General features: G+C 46.9%; 1 protein-coding gene across 2 annotated transcripts in view; it reads left to right on the top strand.

Moving 5' to 3' along the window:
* Nucleotides 1-15,945, top strand: part of LOC141113702 (cytochrome P450 2F2-like) — a 31,444-nt gene extending 15,499 nt beyond the window's left edge. For both annotated transcript variants that reach the window (XM_073606967.1, XM_073606968.1), the window contains exons 7-9: nucleotides 230-417; nucleotides 11,836-11,977; nucleotides 15,116-15,945. In XM_073606967.1, the coding sequence (XP_073463068.1) occupies nucleotides 230-417; nucleotides 11,836-11,977; nucleotides 15,116-15,294 (509 nt within the window). In that variant the 3' untranslated portion in view covers nucleotides 15,295-15,945. The remainder of the gene's footprint in view (nucleotides 1-229; nucleotides 418-11,835; nucleotides 11,978-15,115) is intronic.
* Nucleotides 15,946-18,050: the final 2,105 nt, after the last annotated feature.

Below are 18,050 nucleotides of genomic sequence, written 5' to 3'. Positions count from 1 at the left end.
GAGAGAGCAGATCTGTGGGAGGGGCCCAGCAGGCTCCACCCATTATAGGCTGCCTGCAGAAAACTACAGGAGGGGGCGGGGACAAGACCAGTCACTCTGCACAAGGAGAGAGAGCAGTACTGAGAGGTCTTTATTACAGGAAGCTCCTCCACAGAGATGCTAGGTCCACTTTAATGCGTGGTTGGTTCCTGGTGGTGATGTTCTGACATGTGTGTCGCTTCTTTTGCAGAGAAGGTTCAGGCTGAAATTGAGAATGTTATCGGCACGGAGAAATGTCCATCCCTGGAGCACCGCGTCTCCTTACCGTACACGGATGCCGTGATCCACGAGGCGCAGAGATACGCTAGTGTAGTGCCAAACGGTTTGCCGCATGCCGCTCTGCAGGACATCAAGTTTAGAGGCTACACTATACCAAAGGTACATAAATACACCCTGTAGTCTACCCTCCTCTACACTACTCTAGAGTGTAAGCTCCTCTGGTGCAAAGACTGATGTGACTGGCTCAGTGTTCTCTGCACAGCACTGCGGTATATATCAGAGCTATATAAATCTAGTGTGACCGTGTGCATGCAAGGCTGAAACTTGTCTTGCATGCACACGGTCACACAAATTTTGTTGGAGATTCCGAACGTCAAAACGCGGTGACATACAAGACGTACGATGAGCCGAGAAAATTGAAGTTCAATAGCCAGTGCGGCTCATCTGCTTGATTCCGAGCATGCGTGGAATTTTGTGCGTCGGAATTGTGTACACACGATCAGAATTTCCGACAACGGATTTTGTTGTCGGAAAATTTGAGATCCAGATCTCAAATTTTGTTTGTCGGAAATTCCAACGGAAAATGTCCGATGGAGCCTACACACGGTCGGAATTTCCAACAGCAAGCTCCCATCGAACATTTGTTGTCGGAAATTCCGACCATGTGTATGCGGCATCCGAGTTAAGAAACCTTCTGAGATTTATTCGCCATCAGGATGCGATTCCAAAACCCCCTCATTAACCCCTCCCCCACATTATTCACCCCTCTCCCCACATCATTCACCTTGCATTCTGCACCAGCCACCCTCTTTCCTTTCTCACCTCCCCCTCCACCATCATCCAATCCATCCCTCACTCCACCCCTCGATGTCTACCGACCTCCAGCCGCACTTCTGCCACGCCGAGGAAAAGGGGTTGGCACCACCATACATTCTGGTCCAGCACCCTCTGCTGCCTTCACTACACTAGGAGAAACAATAGGTGTAGACACAGACTTGACAACCACATTTTCTGACACTGACTGGGAGACCACAGACTGGGGGGACACTGATACCACAGACTGGGGGGACACTGACACCACAGAGGGCCTCACAGACACAGATTCTGACGGGACAGAGACACTTGGATTCCCTGGTACAACCTCCGCCAACCCAGACTCTTCTCTATCCGGACGGAAAAATTCCTCCACTGGCTTATTATGCAAAGCCTCAGGGCACCGGCTATAAGGGTGACCAACCTTATCACATAGGGTACATTTAATGATGTTACAGTCCCTGGCCAGATGCCCCAGTTCCTGGCACAAAGAGCACTTCTGTTCTGGACATTTAGAGGAGAAATGTCCCTTGACTCCACATTTATGGCACAGCTTAGGTTGACCAGGGTAGAAGACGGTAATCCTCCTATCTCTACCAATAAAGGCAGAGGAGGGCAAATGCTGGACCACATTCCCACACACACTCAACCTCATTGACACTGACCACCCACCCCCTCCAGATTCTCCTATCATCCACAATCTTTTTTAGGGGACACAACGTTTCACCAAACCTCCTCAACCAGACCCATAAATCCTTGGGGGGTATAGACTCATTCCTTGTCAGGATAGTCACATTTTTTATCAAGGGCTGTCATGAGACAACTTTGGGGACAAGCCCCTTCCAGTCCGGCTGGTCCCCATATACATGCTCAAACTGCTCCCAAAACAGATCCAGCGATTCTGGAAGCACAAATGACAAATCATATTCAAAGCAACCAGCCGGACTGATAAGAGCATAAATATCCTCCACCTCAAATCCCATGGCTAGGATCCTATCCACAACCACCCTCCTGATAGGTGGAATACCTCCTCCTTCCCACCTGAGCTGTACCACATTCCTGCGTTTAATAGAAGAAGGTGGGTTAGGTGAAAATCGCACAAATGGCTTCCTTTCACCAGCAGCAGCATGACTTTGTCCCGACACAGCCTTATCATAATTCCTACCTGGGACAGATGACACATTAACTGATTGCATAGGAACCTCTGAAATCTGGTTTGGTAAATTACCCACCACTTGATCCTCCCTCCTCCCCTCCAGCACAACAGTCCCGCTCACCATAGTCCCAGAAGTACCACAGATACCAGCATTCCCATCAAGTAAAGTCTTCTGTTTAGAAAAAACACCAGCTGTTTCAGCGTTAATACGGCCCTCCTGCTCTGCAGTTTCAATGTTCATGCGACATTCCTGCTCTGCACTGTTGGTGTCCATGTGGGACTGCTCGCAGCCAGCTAATCCTGCATTCCCTGCTGATTGCAAGGATCTGTTGGCAGGTGCAATCTCAGGAAAGTCCTCCACACACAGAGAAATTTTCAGCAAGTACTCCTTTTATCATGATCTTCATCTGATGAGTCGATGCCGCTCACGGGAGATTCCATTTCTGTTATGGTCTGCAGCAAGCCGCCATTTTCCTCAACCTCCTCCTGAGATGACCCAGGCTGCTGGGGAGGGAGTGGGGCAGATACTGACTCAGACATGATAGATCCTGAGTAGGGATGAGCTTCGTGTTTGAGTCGAACCCATGTTCGACTCGAACATCGGCTGTTCGGTCGTTCGCCGAATTGCGAACGATATGCGCCGTTCGCGCCAAATTCGTGTGGCGCGTCACGGCCCATAATTCACTGCGGCATCGCAGTGCATTGCTTGCTGATGATTGGCCAAGCATGCACTATGACCCGCATGCTTGGCCAATCACAGCGCCGCCTTAACAGAGAGCCATAATTGGCCAAAGCCAAGGAGGCTTTGGCCAATTATGGCTCAGGGGATTTAGTACACGCCCCACACTATATAAGGCCGCCTGCACGGCGGCCCTGTGCAGTGTGTTCCGGTGTGCTTAGAGAGAGAGAGAGACAGTGTCATTTCATTTGAGTTAGCTAGATTAGGCAGGACAGTCAGTCAGTTAGCTGCACTTAAAGTGTATTGTGTATATATATGCATCCCAGGTGTTGCATATATATATATATATATATATATATATATATATATATATATATATATATATATATATATATATATATATATATATATATATACATTGTATTCAGTTTAGCTAGATCCGTTCCTGTTATCTTCTAGACTATTTACATTTAGTGCAGTGCGTCCTGCTCACAGTGTTCAGCTAGATCCGTTCCTGTTATATTCCTACTGACAGGCAGGCTTGTCTTGTTACAGTATTTTGAAGAAAATTACTGGTGTTCTTTTGATCCTATTAGTACCACAGTCAGGCAGCTAGACTATTTACAGTTAGTACAGTGCGTCCTGCTCACAGTGTTCTGCTAAACCTACAAGTTAGTGGGGTGCGTCCTGCTCACAGTGTTCAGCTAAACCTACAAGTTAGTGGGGTGCGTCCACCTCACAGTGTTCAGCTAAACCTACAAGCTAGTGGGGTGCATCCTGCTCACAGTGTTCAGCTAGATCTGTTCCTGTTATCTTCTTACTGACAGGCAGGCTTGTCTTGTTACAGTAAATACAGCTACCTGAAGAAAATTGCTGGTGTTCTTTTGATCCTATTAGTACCACAGTCAGGCAGCTAGACTATTTACAGTTAGTGCAGTGCGTCCTGCTCACAGTGTTCTGCTAAACCTACAAGTTAGTGGGGTGCGTCCTGCTCACAGTGTTCTGCTAAACCTACAAGTTAGTGGGGTGCGTCCTGCTCACAGTGTTCAGCTAAACCTACAAGTTAGTGGGGTGCGTCCACCTCACAGTGTTCAGCTAAACCTACAAGCTAGTGGGGTGCATCCTGCTCACAGTGTTCAGCTAGATCTGTTCCTGTTATCTTCTTACTGACAGGCAGGCTTGTCTTGTTACAGTAAATACAGCTACCTGAAGAAAATTGCTGGTGTTCTTTTGATCCTATTAGTACCACAGTCAGGCAGCTAGACTATTTACAGTTAGTGCAGTGCGTCCTGCTCACAGTGTTCTGCTAAACCTACAAGTTAGTGGGGTGCGTCCTGCTCACAGTGTTCAGCTAAACCTACAAGTTAGTGGGGTGCCTCCACCTCACAGTGTTCAGCTAAACCTACAAGCTAGTGGGGTGCGTCCTGCTCACAGTGTTCAGCTAGATCTGTTTCTGTTATCTTCTTACTGACAGGCAGGCTTGTCTTGTTACAGTAAATACAGCTACCTGAAGAAAATTGCTGGTGTTCTTTTGATCCTATTAGTACCACAGTCAGGCAGCTAGACTATTTACAGTTAGTGCAGTGCGTCCTGCTCACAGTGTTCTGCTAAACCTACAAGTTAGTGGGGTGCGTCCACCTCACAGTGTTCAGCTAAAGCTACCTGTAGAAGGTTGGTGGTGTTCTCATACTACAGGCAGCAGGGGCGGATCCAGGGGGGGGCAACAGGGCAATTGCCCCCTCCGAGAAATTCATGATTGGCAGGACAGTCAGTCAGTGAATGAGTGAGCGGGCGGGAGCCGGAGGACGAGTGTGCGGGTTATCGAGTGGGCGGGCCAGTCAGCGGGGGTCGGTAGGTGATAGAGAGCCTGAGCGGCAGGTCGGCAGATGAGTGAGGGGGGGTTGACAGGTGAGTCTGCCTGCGGGTGTTCAGGAGCAGCAGGACAGACATCGAGAGAGGGGGCGGTCCGGTCCGCAGGTGAGCGGAGAAACTGACCAGTCCAGAGATGTTGCTTGTGACATCATCTGGGATGGACAAGAAGAGAGGAGGAGGAGGGGCCCGCCGGGGGGAGCAGCAGCAGCGCGACATGAGAGAGAACTTACTACAGAGGCTGCCTGCGCTACTCTGCATATGCATATGAAGAAAACAATGAAGAAAACAAGTAAACGTTGCCCTTATTGTACCCTATGAGCCCTAATGTGCCCTGAATTTATCCCATGTGCCCTGATTGTACCCCATGTGCCCTGAATGTGCCCTGAATGTACCCCATGTGCCCTGAATGTGCCCTGATGTACCCTGATGTACCCCATGTGCCCTGAATGTGCCCTGATGTACCCCATGTGCCTGATGTGCCCTGAATCCTGAATGTGCCCTGATGTGCCCTGAATTTATCCCATGTGCCCTGATTGTACCCCATGTGCCCTGAATGTACCCCATGTGCCTGATGTGCCCTGAATGTGCCCTGATGTGCCTGATGTGCCCTGAATGTGCCCTGATGTATCCTGAATGTGCCTGGTGTGCCCTGAATGTGCCCTGATGTACCCCATGTGCCCTGATGTGCCCTGAATGTGCCCCATGTGCAAGCGATAATCAGCAACATGTGGCAGGTGACGTGGCAAGTGACAATCAGCATCTGGCGGCAGGCAAGTGACAATCCGCAGCTTGTGGCAGGGACGTGGCAAGTGATAAGCTGCATCTGAAGGCAGGTCGGCGTAAAAAGTGACACACTCGGGGCTCCCACTGATTCTGCATTATGGTGAGTTGAACCATTTCATTTTATGTTAAATGTAATAATAGAAATAATGCGCTTCAATCATCCTGACACCATAACAACCATGGTGCCGTGATGATGAAAGCGCCAACACCAGCCATTACCCCGATAAATTGCCCACAAAAAAACATATTTTCTGGCAGTGCCCCTCCCGAGACTAGACTCTGGATCCGCCCCTGACAGGCAGGCAGTTGATTTTGCTAGCTGCAGTATCAGTACACAGTATATATATATATATATCCCAGCTTAGTGCAGCTCCAGGCCATTAGTATGTCTGGAAGGCCAAGAAGGAGAGGCAGACAGTCACAAGCCAATAAGAGAGGGCAAGCAGGCTCTGTGTCTAGTGCTGGTCGTGGAGACGGTGCATCCTCATCAGCACGTGGCCATGGGACACGCTTGGCCTTTTTTTCGGCAGCTGGCCATGTTGAGCCGCAACATGCGGAAGACTTGGTCGAGTGGATGACCAAGCCGTCCTCATCCTCCTCATCCTCTCTCACCCATGCCCAGGGTACTTTGTCTGGCAAAGCAGCGGCCTCTTCCCTCGGCTCAATGTCATCAGTGACTCCTTCCCTAGCCCCACCATGTCCTCCTGAGGAGTCCCTCGAACTGTTTGACCACAGTGTTGGGTACATGCTCCAGGAGGATGCCCAGCGTTTGGAAGGCTCTGATGATGATACTGAGCTCGATGAAGGCAGTAACACGAGCACGGACAGAGGGGGTGCCCAAGAAGGACAGCAATCTGGCAGTCATGCTCCCCCTGCTGCAGCATACTGCCAGGTTTGCTCCAGTGATGAGGAGGGAGGGGATGATGAGGTCACTGACTCAACGTGGGTGCCTGATAGGAGAGAGGAGGAGGAGGAGGAGGAGGAGGCGGCACATCACCAACGAGGCAGGATGCCCTCCAGGGGCCAGCCTAAGGGCAGCACATTGACTGCATCACACCCCAAAGCTCCACATGTGCAGGGCGCTGCAGTCTCTGCGCGTTATTCAAAAAGTTCTTTGGTGTGGGCCTTTTTTGAGACGAGTGCATCAGATCGCACCGCTGCTATTTGCAACATATGTCTCAAGCGTATCTCGCGTGGCCAAAACATCTCCCACTTGGGTACCACATGCTTGACCAGACATATGTTGACCTGCCATGCAGTTCGTTGGCAAGCGTATCTAAAAGACCCACACCAAAGAACAAAGAGGACCTCTGCTTGCTCCTCATCAGCTGAGATTTCCAACCCCACTAGACCTTCAGTCCTCTCTGAGACCTGCACTGAGAGGAATGAAGGTGTAGAATTAGGTGTGTCACAGCCACGTACTTGTGGGCAATCTGATTTTGGTACACCGACGTCAGATTGTACCAGGCAAATTTCTCTGCCCCAGCTGCTGCACCGCCGAAAGAAGTTTGCTCCCAGCCATCCACATGCCCAGCGGTTGAATGCTAGCTTGGCAAAATTGCTAGCACTTCAACTGCTGCCTTTTCAGTTGGTAGACTCTGCCCCCTTCCGTGAGTTTGTGGAATGTGCGGTTCCTCAGTGGCAGGCACCCAAACGCCACTTTTTCTCATGGAAGGCGATTCCGGCTCTCTACCAGCATGTGGAAGGCAATGTCCATGCCTCGCTGGACAGGGCGGTCAGCGGTAAGGTGCATATTACCGCTGACTCATGGTCCAGCAGGCATGGACAGGGACGTTACCTAAGTTTCACGGCGCATTGGGTGACTCTGCTGGCAGCTGGGAAGGATGCAGGACAAGGTGCAGTAGTGTTGGAGGTTGTTCCGCCACCACGCCTCCAAAATGCTAATGATTGTGACACACCTCTCTCCTCCACCCCCTCCTCTTCTTCTTCCTCCATGGCCTCTTCCTCGGAACCAGCGGTGCTCCGTAGTCGTTCAAGGGGCTACGCAAGTACGCAGGCCAAAAGATGCCATGCGGTGCTTGAGCTGGTGTGCTTGGGGGACAGGAGCCACACTGGGGCAGAGGTTCTGTCAGCTCTGCAGGGGCAGGTTCAGAGGTGGTTGACGCCACGCCAACTTAAGGCAGGAATGGTGGTTTGCGACAATGGCACCAACCTCCTCTCTGCCCTCCGACAGGGACAAATGACCCATGTGCCCTGTTTGGCTCACGTCCTTAACTTGGTGGTGCAGCGGTTCTTGGGCAGGTACCCGGGCTTACAGGATGTCCTGAGGTAGGCCAGGAAAGTCTGTGTGCATTTCCGCTGGTCATATAATGCCAGTGCTCGGCTGACGGACCTCCAAAAGGAGTTTAACCTGCCCAAGAACCGCCTAATCTGTGACATGCCCACCAGGTGGAACTCAACGTTGCCCATGCTGCAGCGGCTGCACACGCAGCAGAGGGCCATCAATGAGTACCTGTGCGACTATGGCACCAGGACAGGGTCAGGGGAGCTTGGTTTTTTTTCCCCACGCCAGTGGGCCATGATCAGGGATGCATGCACTGTCCTGTCACCATTTGAGGAGGCCACGAGGATGGTGAGCAGTGACAGTGCATGCATCAGTGACACTGTCCCCCTTGTCCACCTGTTGGAGTACACGCTGCGTGGAATAATGGACAGGGCACTTGAGGCAGAACAGAGGCAGGAAGAGGAGGACTTCCTTAGCTCTCAAGGCCCCCTTTATCCAGACAGTGTTCCTGCGTGCCCGCCGATCACACAGGAAGAGGACGAGGAGGAAGAGGAGGAGGAGGAGGAGGAAGATTGTGTTAGTATGGAGGTGGAGCCTGGCACTCAGCATCAGCAGCAGTCTTTAAGGGATCAGTCCCAAGAAACACATGGACTTGTACGTGGCTGGGAGGAGGTGGCTGCGGACCATGTCGTCCTTAGTGTCCCAGAGGACTCCGGACCGAATGCCTCAGCAAACCTACGCTGCATGGCCTCCCTGATCCTGCAAAGCCTGCGTAAGGATCCTCGTATTCGTGGTATCAAGGAGAAGGACCAATACTGGCTGGCAACCCTCCTTGATCCACGTTACAAAGGTAAGGTTGCGGACCTTATCTTGCCATCGCAGAGGGAGCAGAGGATGAAACATCTTCGGGAGGCCTTGCAGAAAGGTCTGTGCAACGCGTTCCCAGAGACTGGGAGGTTACAAACTCCTGTTTCTGGACAACGTGTTGCTGAGGCTTCGGTCAGTCAAAGAAGGAGTGGTGGAGAAGGTGGCCGTCTGACCGATGCGTTCAGACAATTTTTTGGTCCGCAGCCCCAAGGTATGATCGGTTCCAGCAACCATCGCCAGCGTCTGTTTTACATGGTGCAGGAATACCTAGGGGCAAGATCAGACTTGGACACCTTTCCCACCGAAAATCCTCTGGGTTACTGGGTCTTGAGGATGGATCACTGGCCAGAGCTTGCACAGTATGCAATTGAGCTACTGGCCTGTCCTGCATCCAGCGTTCTTTCGGAACGCACATTCAGTGCTGCTGGAGGCGTGGTAACCGATCACAGGGTGCGTCTGTCCACTGACTCGGTCGATCGACTGACCTTCATAAAAATGAATGAGTCTTGGATCACCACCAGCTACCAAGCACCTGATGCTGATGTAACCGAATAATTTTTTTTGAAATCTCAGATCCCTTCAAAGACTGCCTATGCTGATGCTGAGTGACTATCTCTGAGTAATTATCCTCTTCCTCCTCAATCATCACGCTGATAGCTTGTAAGAACATTTTTGGTTCTGGGCGCCACCACCAGTGCCTAAGGCACAATTTTTCAGCCCCTGTTTAACAGGGGCGTGTAATTACAATTTTTGATGTAATACTTTGCAGCAGGGCTCGTTCCTGCATTCCAACTAGAGTGTCTGTGAGGGGTTGCAGTGTTGTGGCACCAGCACCAGTGCCTAAGGCCTAATTTTTCAGCTCCTGTTTAACAGGGACATGTAATTACAATTCTTGATCTAATATTTCACAGCAGGGCCCTATGAGGGCTTACAGTGTTGTGGCCACAGCAACACCTAAGGCCCAAATTTCTGCTGAGTATATAGGGCAGGACCCTACTTTCAAACAACTAACTTACAAACGACTCCTACTTGCAAACGGAAGGAGACAACAGGAAGTGAGAATAAATCTACCCCTAGGAAGGGAAATTCTCTCCTGTAAGAGTTAATATGGGAAAAACATTTCTCTGATGCTTTCCAATCCTTGTTCCACAAAAAAATCCAAATTTTCAAAAAACATTTTTCATTGGGACAAAAAGTGAGGTGAAATCTTCTGAAGAGGAGGAAAGACAGCAAAACAAATGTCACAGGGGTGATAACCCTTCCCTATGTTTTCCAAAAAGCTTAAAAAAGATTTTTTGGCTGGAGCTAAACACGTTAAAAATGTACCCGTTCAAAATTACAAAGAGATTCTACTTAACAACAAACCTACAGCCTGTATACTGCTGTTCAGAGTATATAGGGCCTGGTGGCCCCACACCTTTCCTTATTTTAATTTGGGTGCGGGGTTCCCCTTAATATCCATACAAGACCCAAAGGGCCTGGTAATGGACTGGGGGGTACCCATGCCGTTTGTCTCACTGATTTTCATCCATATTGCCAGGACCCGACATTACATTAAAGCCGCAAGCAGTTTTAAATGAGATTTTTTCCTTTAAAAATGACATTTGGTGCAGGGACTGTTCTAAACACGGGAAACACGCGTCACTTTACAGGCATACTATAGACACCCCCCAGGTACGATATTTAAAGGAATATTTAACTTTTTTTTTTTTTTTACTTTAAGCATCGTTAAAATCACTGCTCCCGAAAAAACGGCCGTTTTTAAAAGTTTTTTTTTGCATTGATACATGTCCCCTGGGGTAGGACCCGGGTCCCCAAACCCTTTTTAGGACAATACCATGCAAATTAGCCTTTAAAATGAGCACTTTTGATTTCGAACGTTCGAGCCCCATAGACGTCAATGGGGTTCTAACGTTCGTGCGAACTTTCGGTCCGTTCGCAGGTTCTGGTGCGAACCGAACCGGGGGGTGTTCGGCTCATCCCTAATCCTGAGACAGGGGTAGTACAGGGGCCACCATGTGAAGCCACTTCCTTACCCCCCATCCATACTGTCACCGTTGCTCTGGTATCCACCCTCTGGCTGGTACTGTCACAGGCACTTTCCTTCATCTGTTGGAATCTCCCCTCATACTCACACTTTTCTCACACTCCTGCTCTCCTTCAGAGAGGCGACCAACTTCTGCTTTTTCAATGCCTCTTCCAGAGACTTCAGCTTGGAGACTTCCCTCTTACTGTTTCCAGACTTACTGTGCAGGGATTTATTTTTCCTGAGATCTTCTTTCATGACAGCAAGTTTCTGATCCTCCTTAGCAATGCGGTGAAGTCTGTTCCCAACTTTATTCTGGAAGACTGGTAGGGACTCCTCTTGCATAGGGACAGGCCCAGGATCCATTGCAGCTTGAGCACATGGAGTAGGCCTCAGTGCCTCTGGAGAGCCTCCACCTTTGTCTCCCCCCCACCCACTGCATAGTGGTTGGGGGAGAAGCCTGCAGGACAGGCCCAGGCTTGACGTTTCCTCCAACTGAGAGCAAAGCAAAGTGAGCCCACAGCACCTGGTGGAGAAGCTCCTCTGGTGCAGAGTCTAATATGCCTAGTTCAGTGTTCTCTGTACAGCACTGAGGTATATGTCAGTGCTATATAAATCTTTAGGAGCCCTTTTACACCTAGACTGCCCTGTGGTCGCAGTAAAGCATTGTTTGTTTTAGCGGCGCTTTACTGGCACTGCAGCGCCGCCTGTGGGCACGTTTAACCCCAAAGAAGGGGTTAAAAAGGGGTTAAAAGCGCCCGTTTTATGGCGCTTCAGAAGCGATTTTCAATGGGCAGTGTGTTTTAGGAGCGGTGTATACAGCGATCCCGGACTGCCTTAAAGATGCTGCTCCAGTGTGAGAGCACTCGGGCTTTCACACTGGGGGGGGGGGGGGGCATGAGAGGCAGTTTTCAGTCGCTTTACAGGCGCTATTTCTAGCAATAAAACGCCTGAAAATTGCCTCAGTGTAAAAGGGGTCTTATAATAATAGTGCGTGACTGTGGGGGGAGGGGACATTAGAGTGTAAGTTCCTCTGGGACAGAGACTGATGTGACTGGCTCAGTGATCTTTGTACAGCGCTGCAGTATATGTCAGAGCTATACATAGAATAGTAAAACAAATCCATGTCTTCTCAGGACACTCAGATCGTCACGTTCTTGCACTCGGCTCTGTACGATAAGAAATATTGGGATAAACCTGAAGAGTTCAATCCCGATCGTTTCCTGGATGAAAACGGCAAGTTTGTGAAGAATGAGGCCCACATCCCATTCGGGGCAGGTAGGTAGAAGCCTGGAGCAGAGATCGATCAGCTGGAATACTTTGTAACAATCTGTCCTGTGTGTTTATTTGTATCTGTTTGTACAAAATGTAACAAATGTGTCATTTAATTAAGGGCCAGTTCACATCATAGAAACACAGCCCGGATGCGTTCCAGGTACTTTTCTGCACGCGCGTTTTTGATGCAGTCCGGTGCGCTTTTTTCCCCCTCATTTTTAAATAAGGACATGTTTGTTCCGGTGCGTTTTTGATGCTTTTTACAGCGTTTTCCTGTACAGTCCAGTGCAGGAAAAATGCAGCATGTTCTACTTTTTTTTTCTGGAACTGCAAGCACTGGTGTGAGCTATGCCATTAAAAACCATATAACTGACTTTCTATGCATTTTTGATGCAGAAAAAAAAAAACGCACTGGACTGGATGTGGTGTGAACCGGCCCTTAAGCTGAATCCCAGGCAGATCCAGTATAAAAGACTCTCTGAAATCCACAGAATCAATCACACCAAGCAATTTTTTGGAACCATGGGCAGAATCAGCGCAATTCTGCCCATCATTCTAAATTGTGCTGAAATTCGCCGCAAAAGTCGCTCGCGTTTTGGTGCTGTTCTTTCCTAGATATCCCCCTTGAACTGGGACTTTAATAGACCACCAACTCTTGAAGTAAAATATGTAAATTTCATTAATGTACTTAAAAACAGACGTGAAAACGTCTATAACATACACAAAAAGAGCATGCATTCCATACAGAATTGATATGAGAACAGAACAGGAATATACAAATGTGATATTAGATGTACTCTCCTGGGGTTGAAGTACCCCAATACCCGACGCGTTTCCGGTATTCCGATACCTTCACGTCTGTTTTTAAGTACATTCGGAGCTTTTTTTCAGCAGGAACGTGGGGGAACGCAGTTCCGGCACCTCCAGCACTGAGTGTATGCAATAGTAAGGGGTGTTGGGGTGTGATGGAGGGGCTGCTGATGCTTGTTGCTGGGGGATCTATTCTAGCTGGAGGGGATCGATTTTTGCAGGGGGGTCTATTGTTGCTGGTGGGGACCTATTGTTGCTGAGGCTGGGTCTTATATTACTTGGGGATCAGTTATTGCTGGGAGAGTTCTACTGTTGAGGGATGGGTCTATTGTTGCTGGCTGCTGGAGAGTCTATTGATGCTGGCCGTGGGGAGATCTGTTGTTGATGCTGGGGGACATTCTGTTTCAGGTGGTCCATTGCTGTTTGGGGGGGGGGGGATATATTTGTTGGAGGGGGCTCTATTGTTACTGGCTACAGTGGACCTATTTTACTGCTTTTTCTGTTATCATTAACACGTTCCATACAAATTACTGATCAGCACAAAATACTTGGTTCTGTATTCCCTAAAAGGGCAGTATGGGAGGTGTGTAGGGGGTGGAACCAAGAAACGGTGCTCAGGGGTGGGTAGGGGTGGAGAAAAGGAGGAGTTCCTGCACCTTTTCTCTGAGAAAAAAAGCCCTGAGTACATTAATAAAATTTACATATTTTACTTCAAGAGTTGGTGGTCTATTAAAGTCCCAGTTCAAGGGGGATATCTTTTTCTATGGTTCTATACGCTAGGGATGGGACCACCATACTCCACCACCATGATGGAAGCCCCCCCCTTTTTTGTTCCTTTCCTATTGGCACCACAAACGCGCTGTGATTTCACCATGATTGTCACATGTCAATCGCACCAAAATGCATGCCACAAAATAGTGCCGAGCTCATCACCCAAAAAGGTGCATGGGCTTCTTTTCCATGACAAATGCAATAGGAGGGGAAGTCCTTTCAAGTGTAAGTCGCCCAAAAATATCATGAGGGGACGTACGCATGTGTACAGATGTATGGGGAACCCCTCATGTGTACAGATGTATGGGGAACCCCTCATGTGTCCAGATGTATGGAGAACCCCTCATGTGTCCAGATGTATGGGGAACCCCTCATGTGTCCAGATGTATGGGGAACCCCTCATGTGTACAGATGTATGGGGAACCCCTCATGTGTCCAGATGTATGGGGAACCCCTCATGTGTCCAGATGTATGGGGAACCCCTCATGTGTCCAGATGTATGGGGAACCCCTCATGTGTCCAGATGTATGGGGAACCCCTCATGTGTCCAGATGTATGGGGAACCCCTCATGTGTCCAGATGTATGGGGAACCCCTCATGTGTCCAGATGTATGGGGAACCCCTCATGTGTACAGATGTATGGGGAACCTCTCATGTGTCCAGATGTATGGGGAACCCCTCATGTGTACAGATGTATGGAGAACCCCTCATGTGTCCAGATGTATGGGGAACCCCTCATGTGTACAGATGTATGGGGAACCCCTCATGTGTACAGATGTATGGGGAACCTCTCATGTGTCCAGATGTATGGAGAACCCCTCATGTGTCCAGATGTATGGGGAACCCCTCATGTGTCCAGATGTATGGGGAACCCCTCATGTGTCCAGATGTATGGAGAACCCCTCATGTGTCCAGATGTATGGGGAACCCCTCATGTGTCCAGATGTATGGGGAACCCCTCATGTGTCCAGATGTATGGGGAACCCCTCATGTGTACAGATGTATGGGGAACCTCTCATGTGTTCAGATGTATGGGGAACCCCTCATGTGTCCAGGTGTATGGGGAACCCCTCATGTGTCCAGATGTATGGGGAACCCCTCATGTGTCCAGATGTATGGGGAACCCCTCATGTGTACAGATGTATGGAGAACCCCTCATGTGTCCAGATGTATGGGGAACCCCTCATGTGTACAGATGTATGGGGAACCCCTCATGTGTACAGATGTATGGGGAACCCCTCATGTGTACAGATGTATGGAGAACCCCGCACGTGCGCAGATGTACAAGAAAACAGGACCCCAAGCCCCATGTTACATCTGCGCACGCGCGTTTTATGTGCGCAGGGCGGTGTTTGTATGAAGTTCAACTTTATCGTTAGCGTTTTAAAAATACTTCATACAAAAAAACACCTTATCTGTGTGAGAGGAAGTGATGTCATGCTGGTCCTAAACCAGTAACATTGTAGGAGTTTCCAATTCACAACTGAATTGAATTAAAATTTTTATTTTTTTTGCCATGTACGTGATTAACCCCTTCCCCTTCCCCTTCCCCGTCTCCAGGGAAAAGGGCGTGCATCGGGGAGGCTTTGGCCAAGACGGAGATCTTCATCTTTTTCATCAGCTTCCTCCAGAAGTTCAACTTGAAATTTCCTCCCGGTGAAAAGGGGCCCATCGGACTGATCGAGGGCGGGACCCGGGACCCCAAACCTTTCACCATGTGTGCCGAGAACCGGATTTAATAAAACAGCTCTGTGATTGGCTGGCTGGAGACAGGGCGGAACACGATCTGTTATGGGATGGATGGATGTATTAAGGATGGATTATGGGATGTATTATGGAAAGGATGGATTATGGGATGTATGTATTATGGGATGTATTATGGAAAGGATAGATTATGGGATGTATTATGGAATGGATGGATTATGGGATGTATTATGGAAAGGATGGATTATGGGATGGATTATGGGATGGATTATGGAATGGATGGATTATGGGATGTATTATGGGATGGATGGATTATGGGATGTATTATGGAAAGGATGGATTATGGGATGTATTATGGAATGGATGGATTATGGGATGGATGGATTATGGGATGTATTATGGAATGGATGGATTATGGGATGTATTATGGAATGAATGGATTATGGAATGGATGGATTATGGGATGTATTATGGAATGGATGTATTATGGGATGTATTATGGAATGGATGGATTATGGGATGTATTATGGAATGGATGGATTATGGGATGTATTATGGAATGAATGGATTATGGAATGGATGGATTATGGGATGTATTATGGAATGGATGGATTATGGGATGTATTATGGAATGGATGGATTATGGGATGTATTATGGAATGGATGGATTATGGGATGAATTTTGGGATGGATGGATTATGGGATGGATTATGGGATGGATGGATTATGGGATGTATTATGAAATGGATGGATTATGAGATGGATGAATTATGGGATGTATTATGACAAAGATGTATTATGGGATGGAGATGGATGGATTTTGGGATGTATTATGGAAAGGATGAATTATGGGATGGATGGATTATGGGATGTATTACGGAAAGGATGAATTATGGGATGTATTACGGAAAGGATAGATTATGGGATGTATTATGGAATGGATAGATTATGGGATGTATTATTGAATGGATGGATTATGGAATGGATGGATTATGGGATGTAGTATGGAAAGGATGGATTATGGGATGTATTATGGAATGGATGGATTATGGGATGGATGGATTATGGGATGGATTATGGAATGGATGGATTATGGGATGTATTATGAAATGGATGGATTATGGGATGGATGGATTATGGGATGTATTATGACAAGGATGTATTATGGGATGGAGATGGATGGATTTTGGGATGTATTATGGAAAGGATGGATTATGGGATGGATGGATTATGGGATGTATTATGGAAAGGATGGATTATGGGATGGATGGATTTTGGGATGTATTATGGAAAGGATAGATTATGGGATGTATTATTGAATGGATGGATTATGGAATGGATGGATTATGGGATGTAGTATGGAAAGGATGGATTATGGGATGTATTATGGAATGGATGGATTATGGGATGTATTATGGGATGTATGGATTATAGGATGGATTATGAGCTGTGTATGAATGAGCCAGCAGCATGACTCTTGAATCTATGAATGACTCCATCTAGAGAGCTCACAATGAGTCTCTACTGAATCACGAGCAAATAATAACTAAAAGACGGACTCAACTTTCCAGTAATAAAGTTTCAAAAATCCTGTTTTTAAAATTTGAACTTAAAATAGGAGCAGATAATAATGTTTTTCAATGTACAGATCAGGATCCATTTAAATTTAATTTTTTCATGTTTTTGGTGTGCCAGAACAAGCCATAATTTGTATTTTTGCTTCTGTTAATATTTTTGTATAATTCAAGGCATCTGGGGTTTTTGTTTTTTTTTTTTTTTTTTTTTGTTTTTTGCTGTATTGCAGAGTTTATTGAATAGTTATTGCAGCAAAATAAAGTTGCTAGACATGTTTCATTCGTTTTTTTGCTTAATTTGGAAATTCAGATTTTTGAATTTTCGATTTTAGAATTTTAGAATTTTCAGATTTCCAAATTTCCGAATTTTCAAATTTCCGAATTTTCAAATTTCTGAATTTCCGAATTTTCAAATTTTTGGAATTCGGAAAATTCCTAAATTCAAAAATTTGAAAATCTGAAATAAAGAAATAAAATCAGTAAAATTCAAAATAATAACTAACTAATAATAACTACTAAATAGATACGGCGTTTGTTATTTCAGATGATTCGTAACTTTGGATAAATTCGTACTCGTTACGTTCACTAACAGCCAAATTTGAAAGAAAATTCCAATGTAACTATAATTTAATAGTAATTATTAGTTAGTTATTGTTTCAGATTTTCGGGTTTTTGAATTTTCGGATTTTCATTCTTTTGAATTTTTTGATTTTCATTCTTATTTTCGGATTTTCAAATTTTAGAATTTCTACATTTCCGAGCTTCTGAACTTCCGGAACTAAATGAATTGCACATGTCTAAAAGTTACTTAACATCTAATATGCTGACTGTACTGACTGAGTGTATCCCGGGACTGAAGTTATGATCAATTAATCTTAGCTTGGAGGAAATGAGTCGTGAGTCGAATTCAGTGATTCGACTTATCTCTCTGAACTGATCCAAATGATTCGAATTGCTATAATGAATCACTCTGCCCAAATCTAGCCCTTTGGCTACTCTGTGCTTCGGATCGGTCTTGGCTGTGGCTCGGACTAACTACAGATTTAATTTGCTGCTGCTACTGCTATACTATAATACTGAATATGGCAGCTAGCATTTGAATGGCTGGTATGGGTTATGCCTCCATTTTTTTGTTTCACTTTTTTTTATAAATATATAAATTATATATATATATATATATATATATATATATATATATATATATATATATATATATA

Source organism: Aquarana catesbeiana, linkage group LG12, assembly GCF_042186555.1.
Source record: "Aquarana catesbeiana isolate 2022-GZ linkage group LG12, ASM4218655v1, whole genome shotgun sequence".
NCBI lineage: Eukaryota > Metazoa > Chordata > Amphibia > Anura > Ranidae > Aquarana > Aquarana catesbeiana.
The sequence above is the reverse complement of the archived record's forward strand: the minus strand, read 5'-3'. Positions and strand labels throughout refer to the sequence as shown.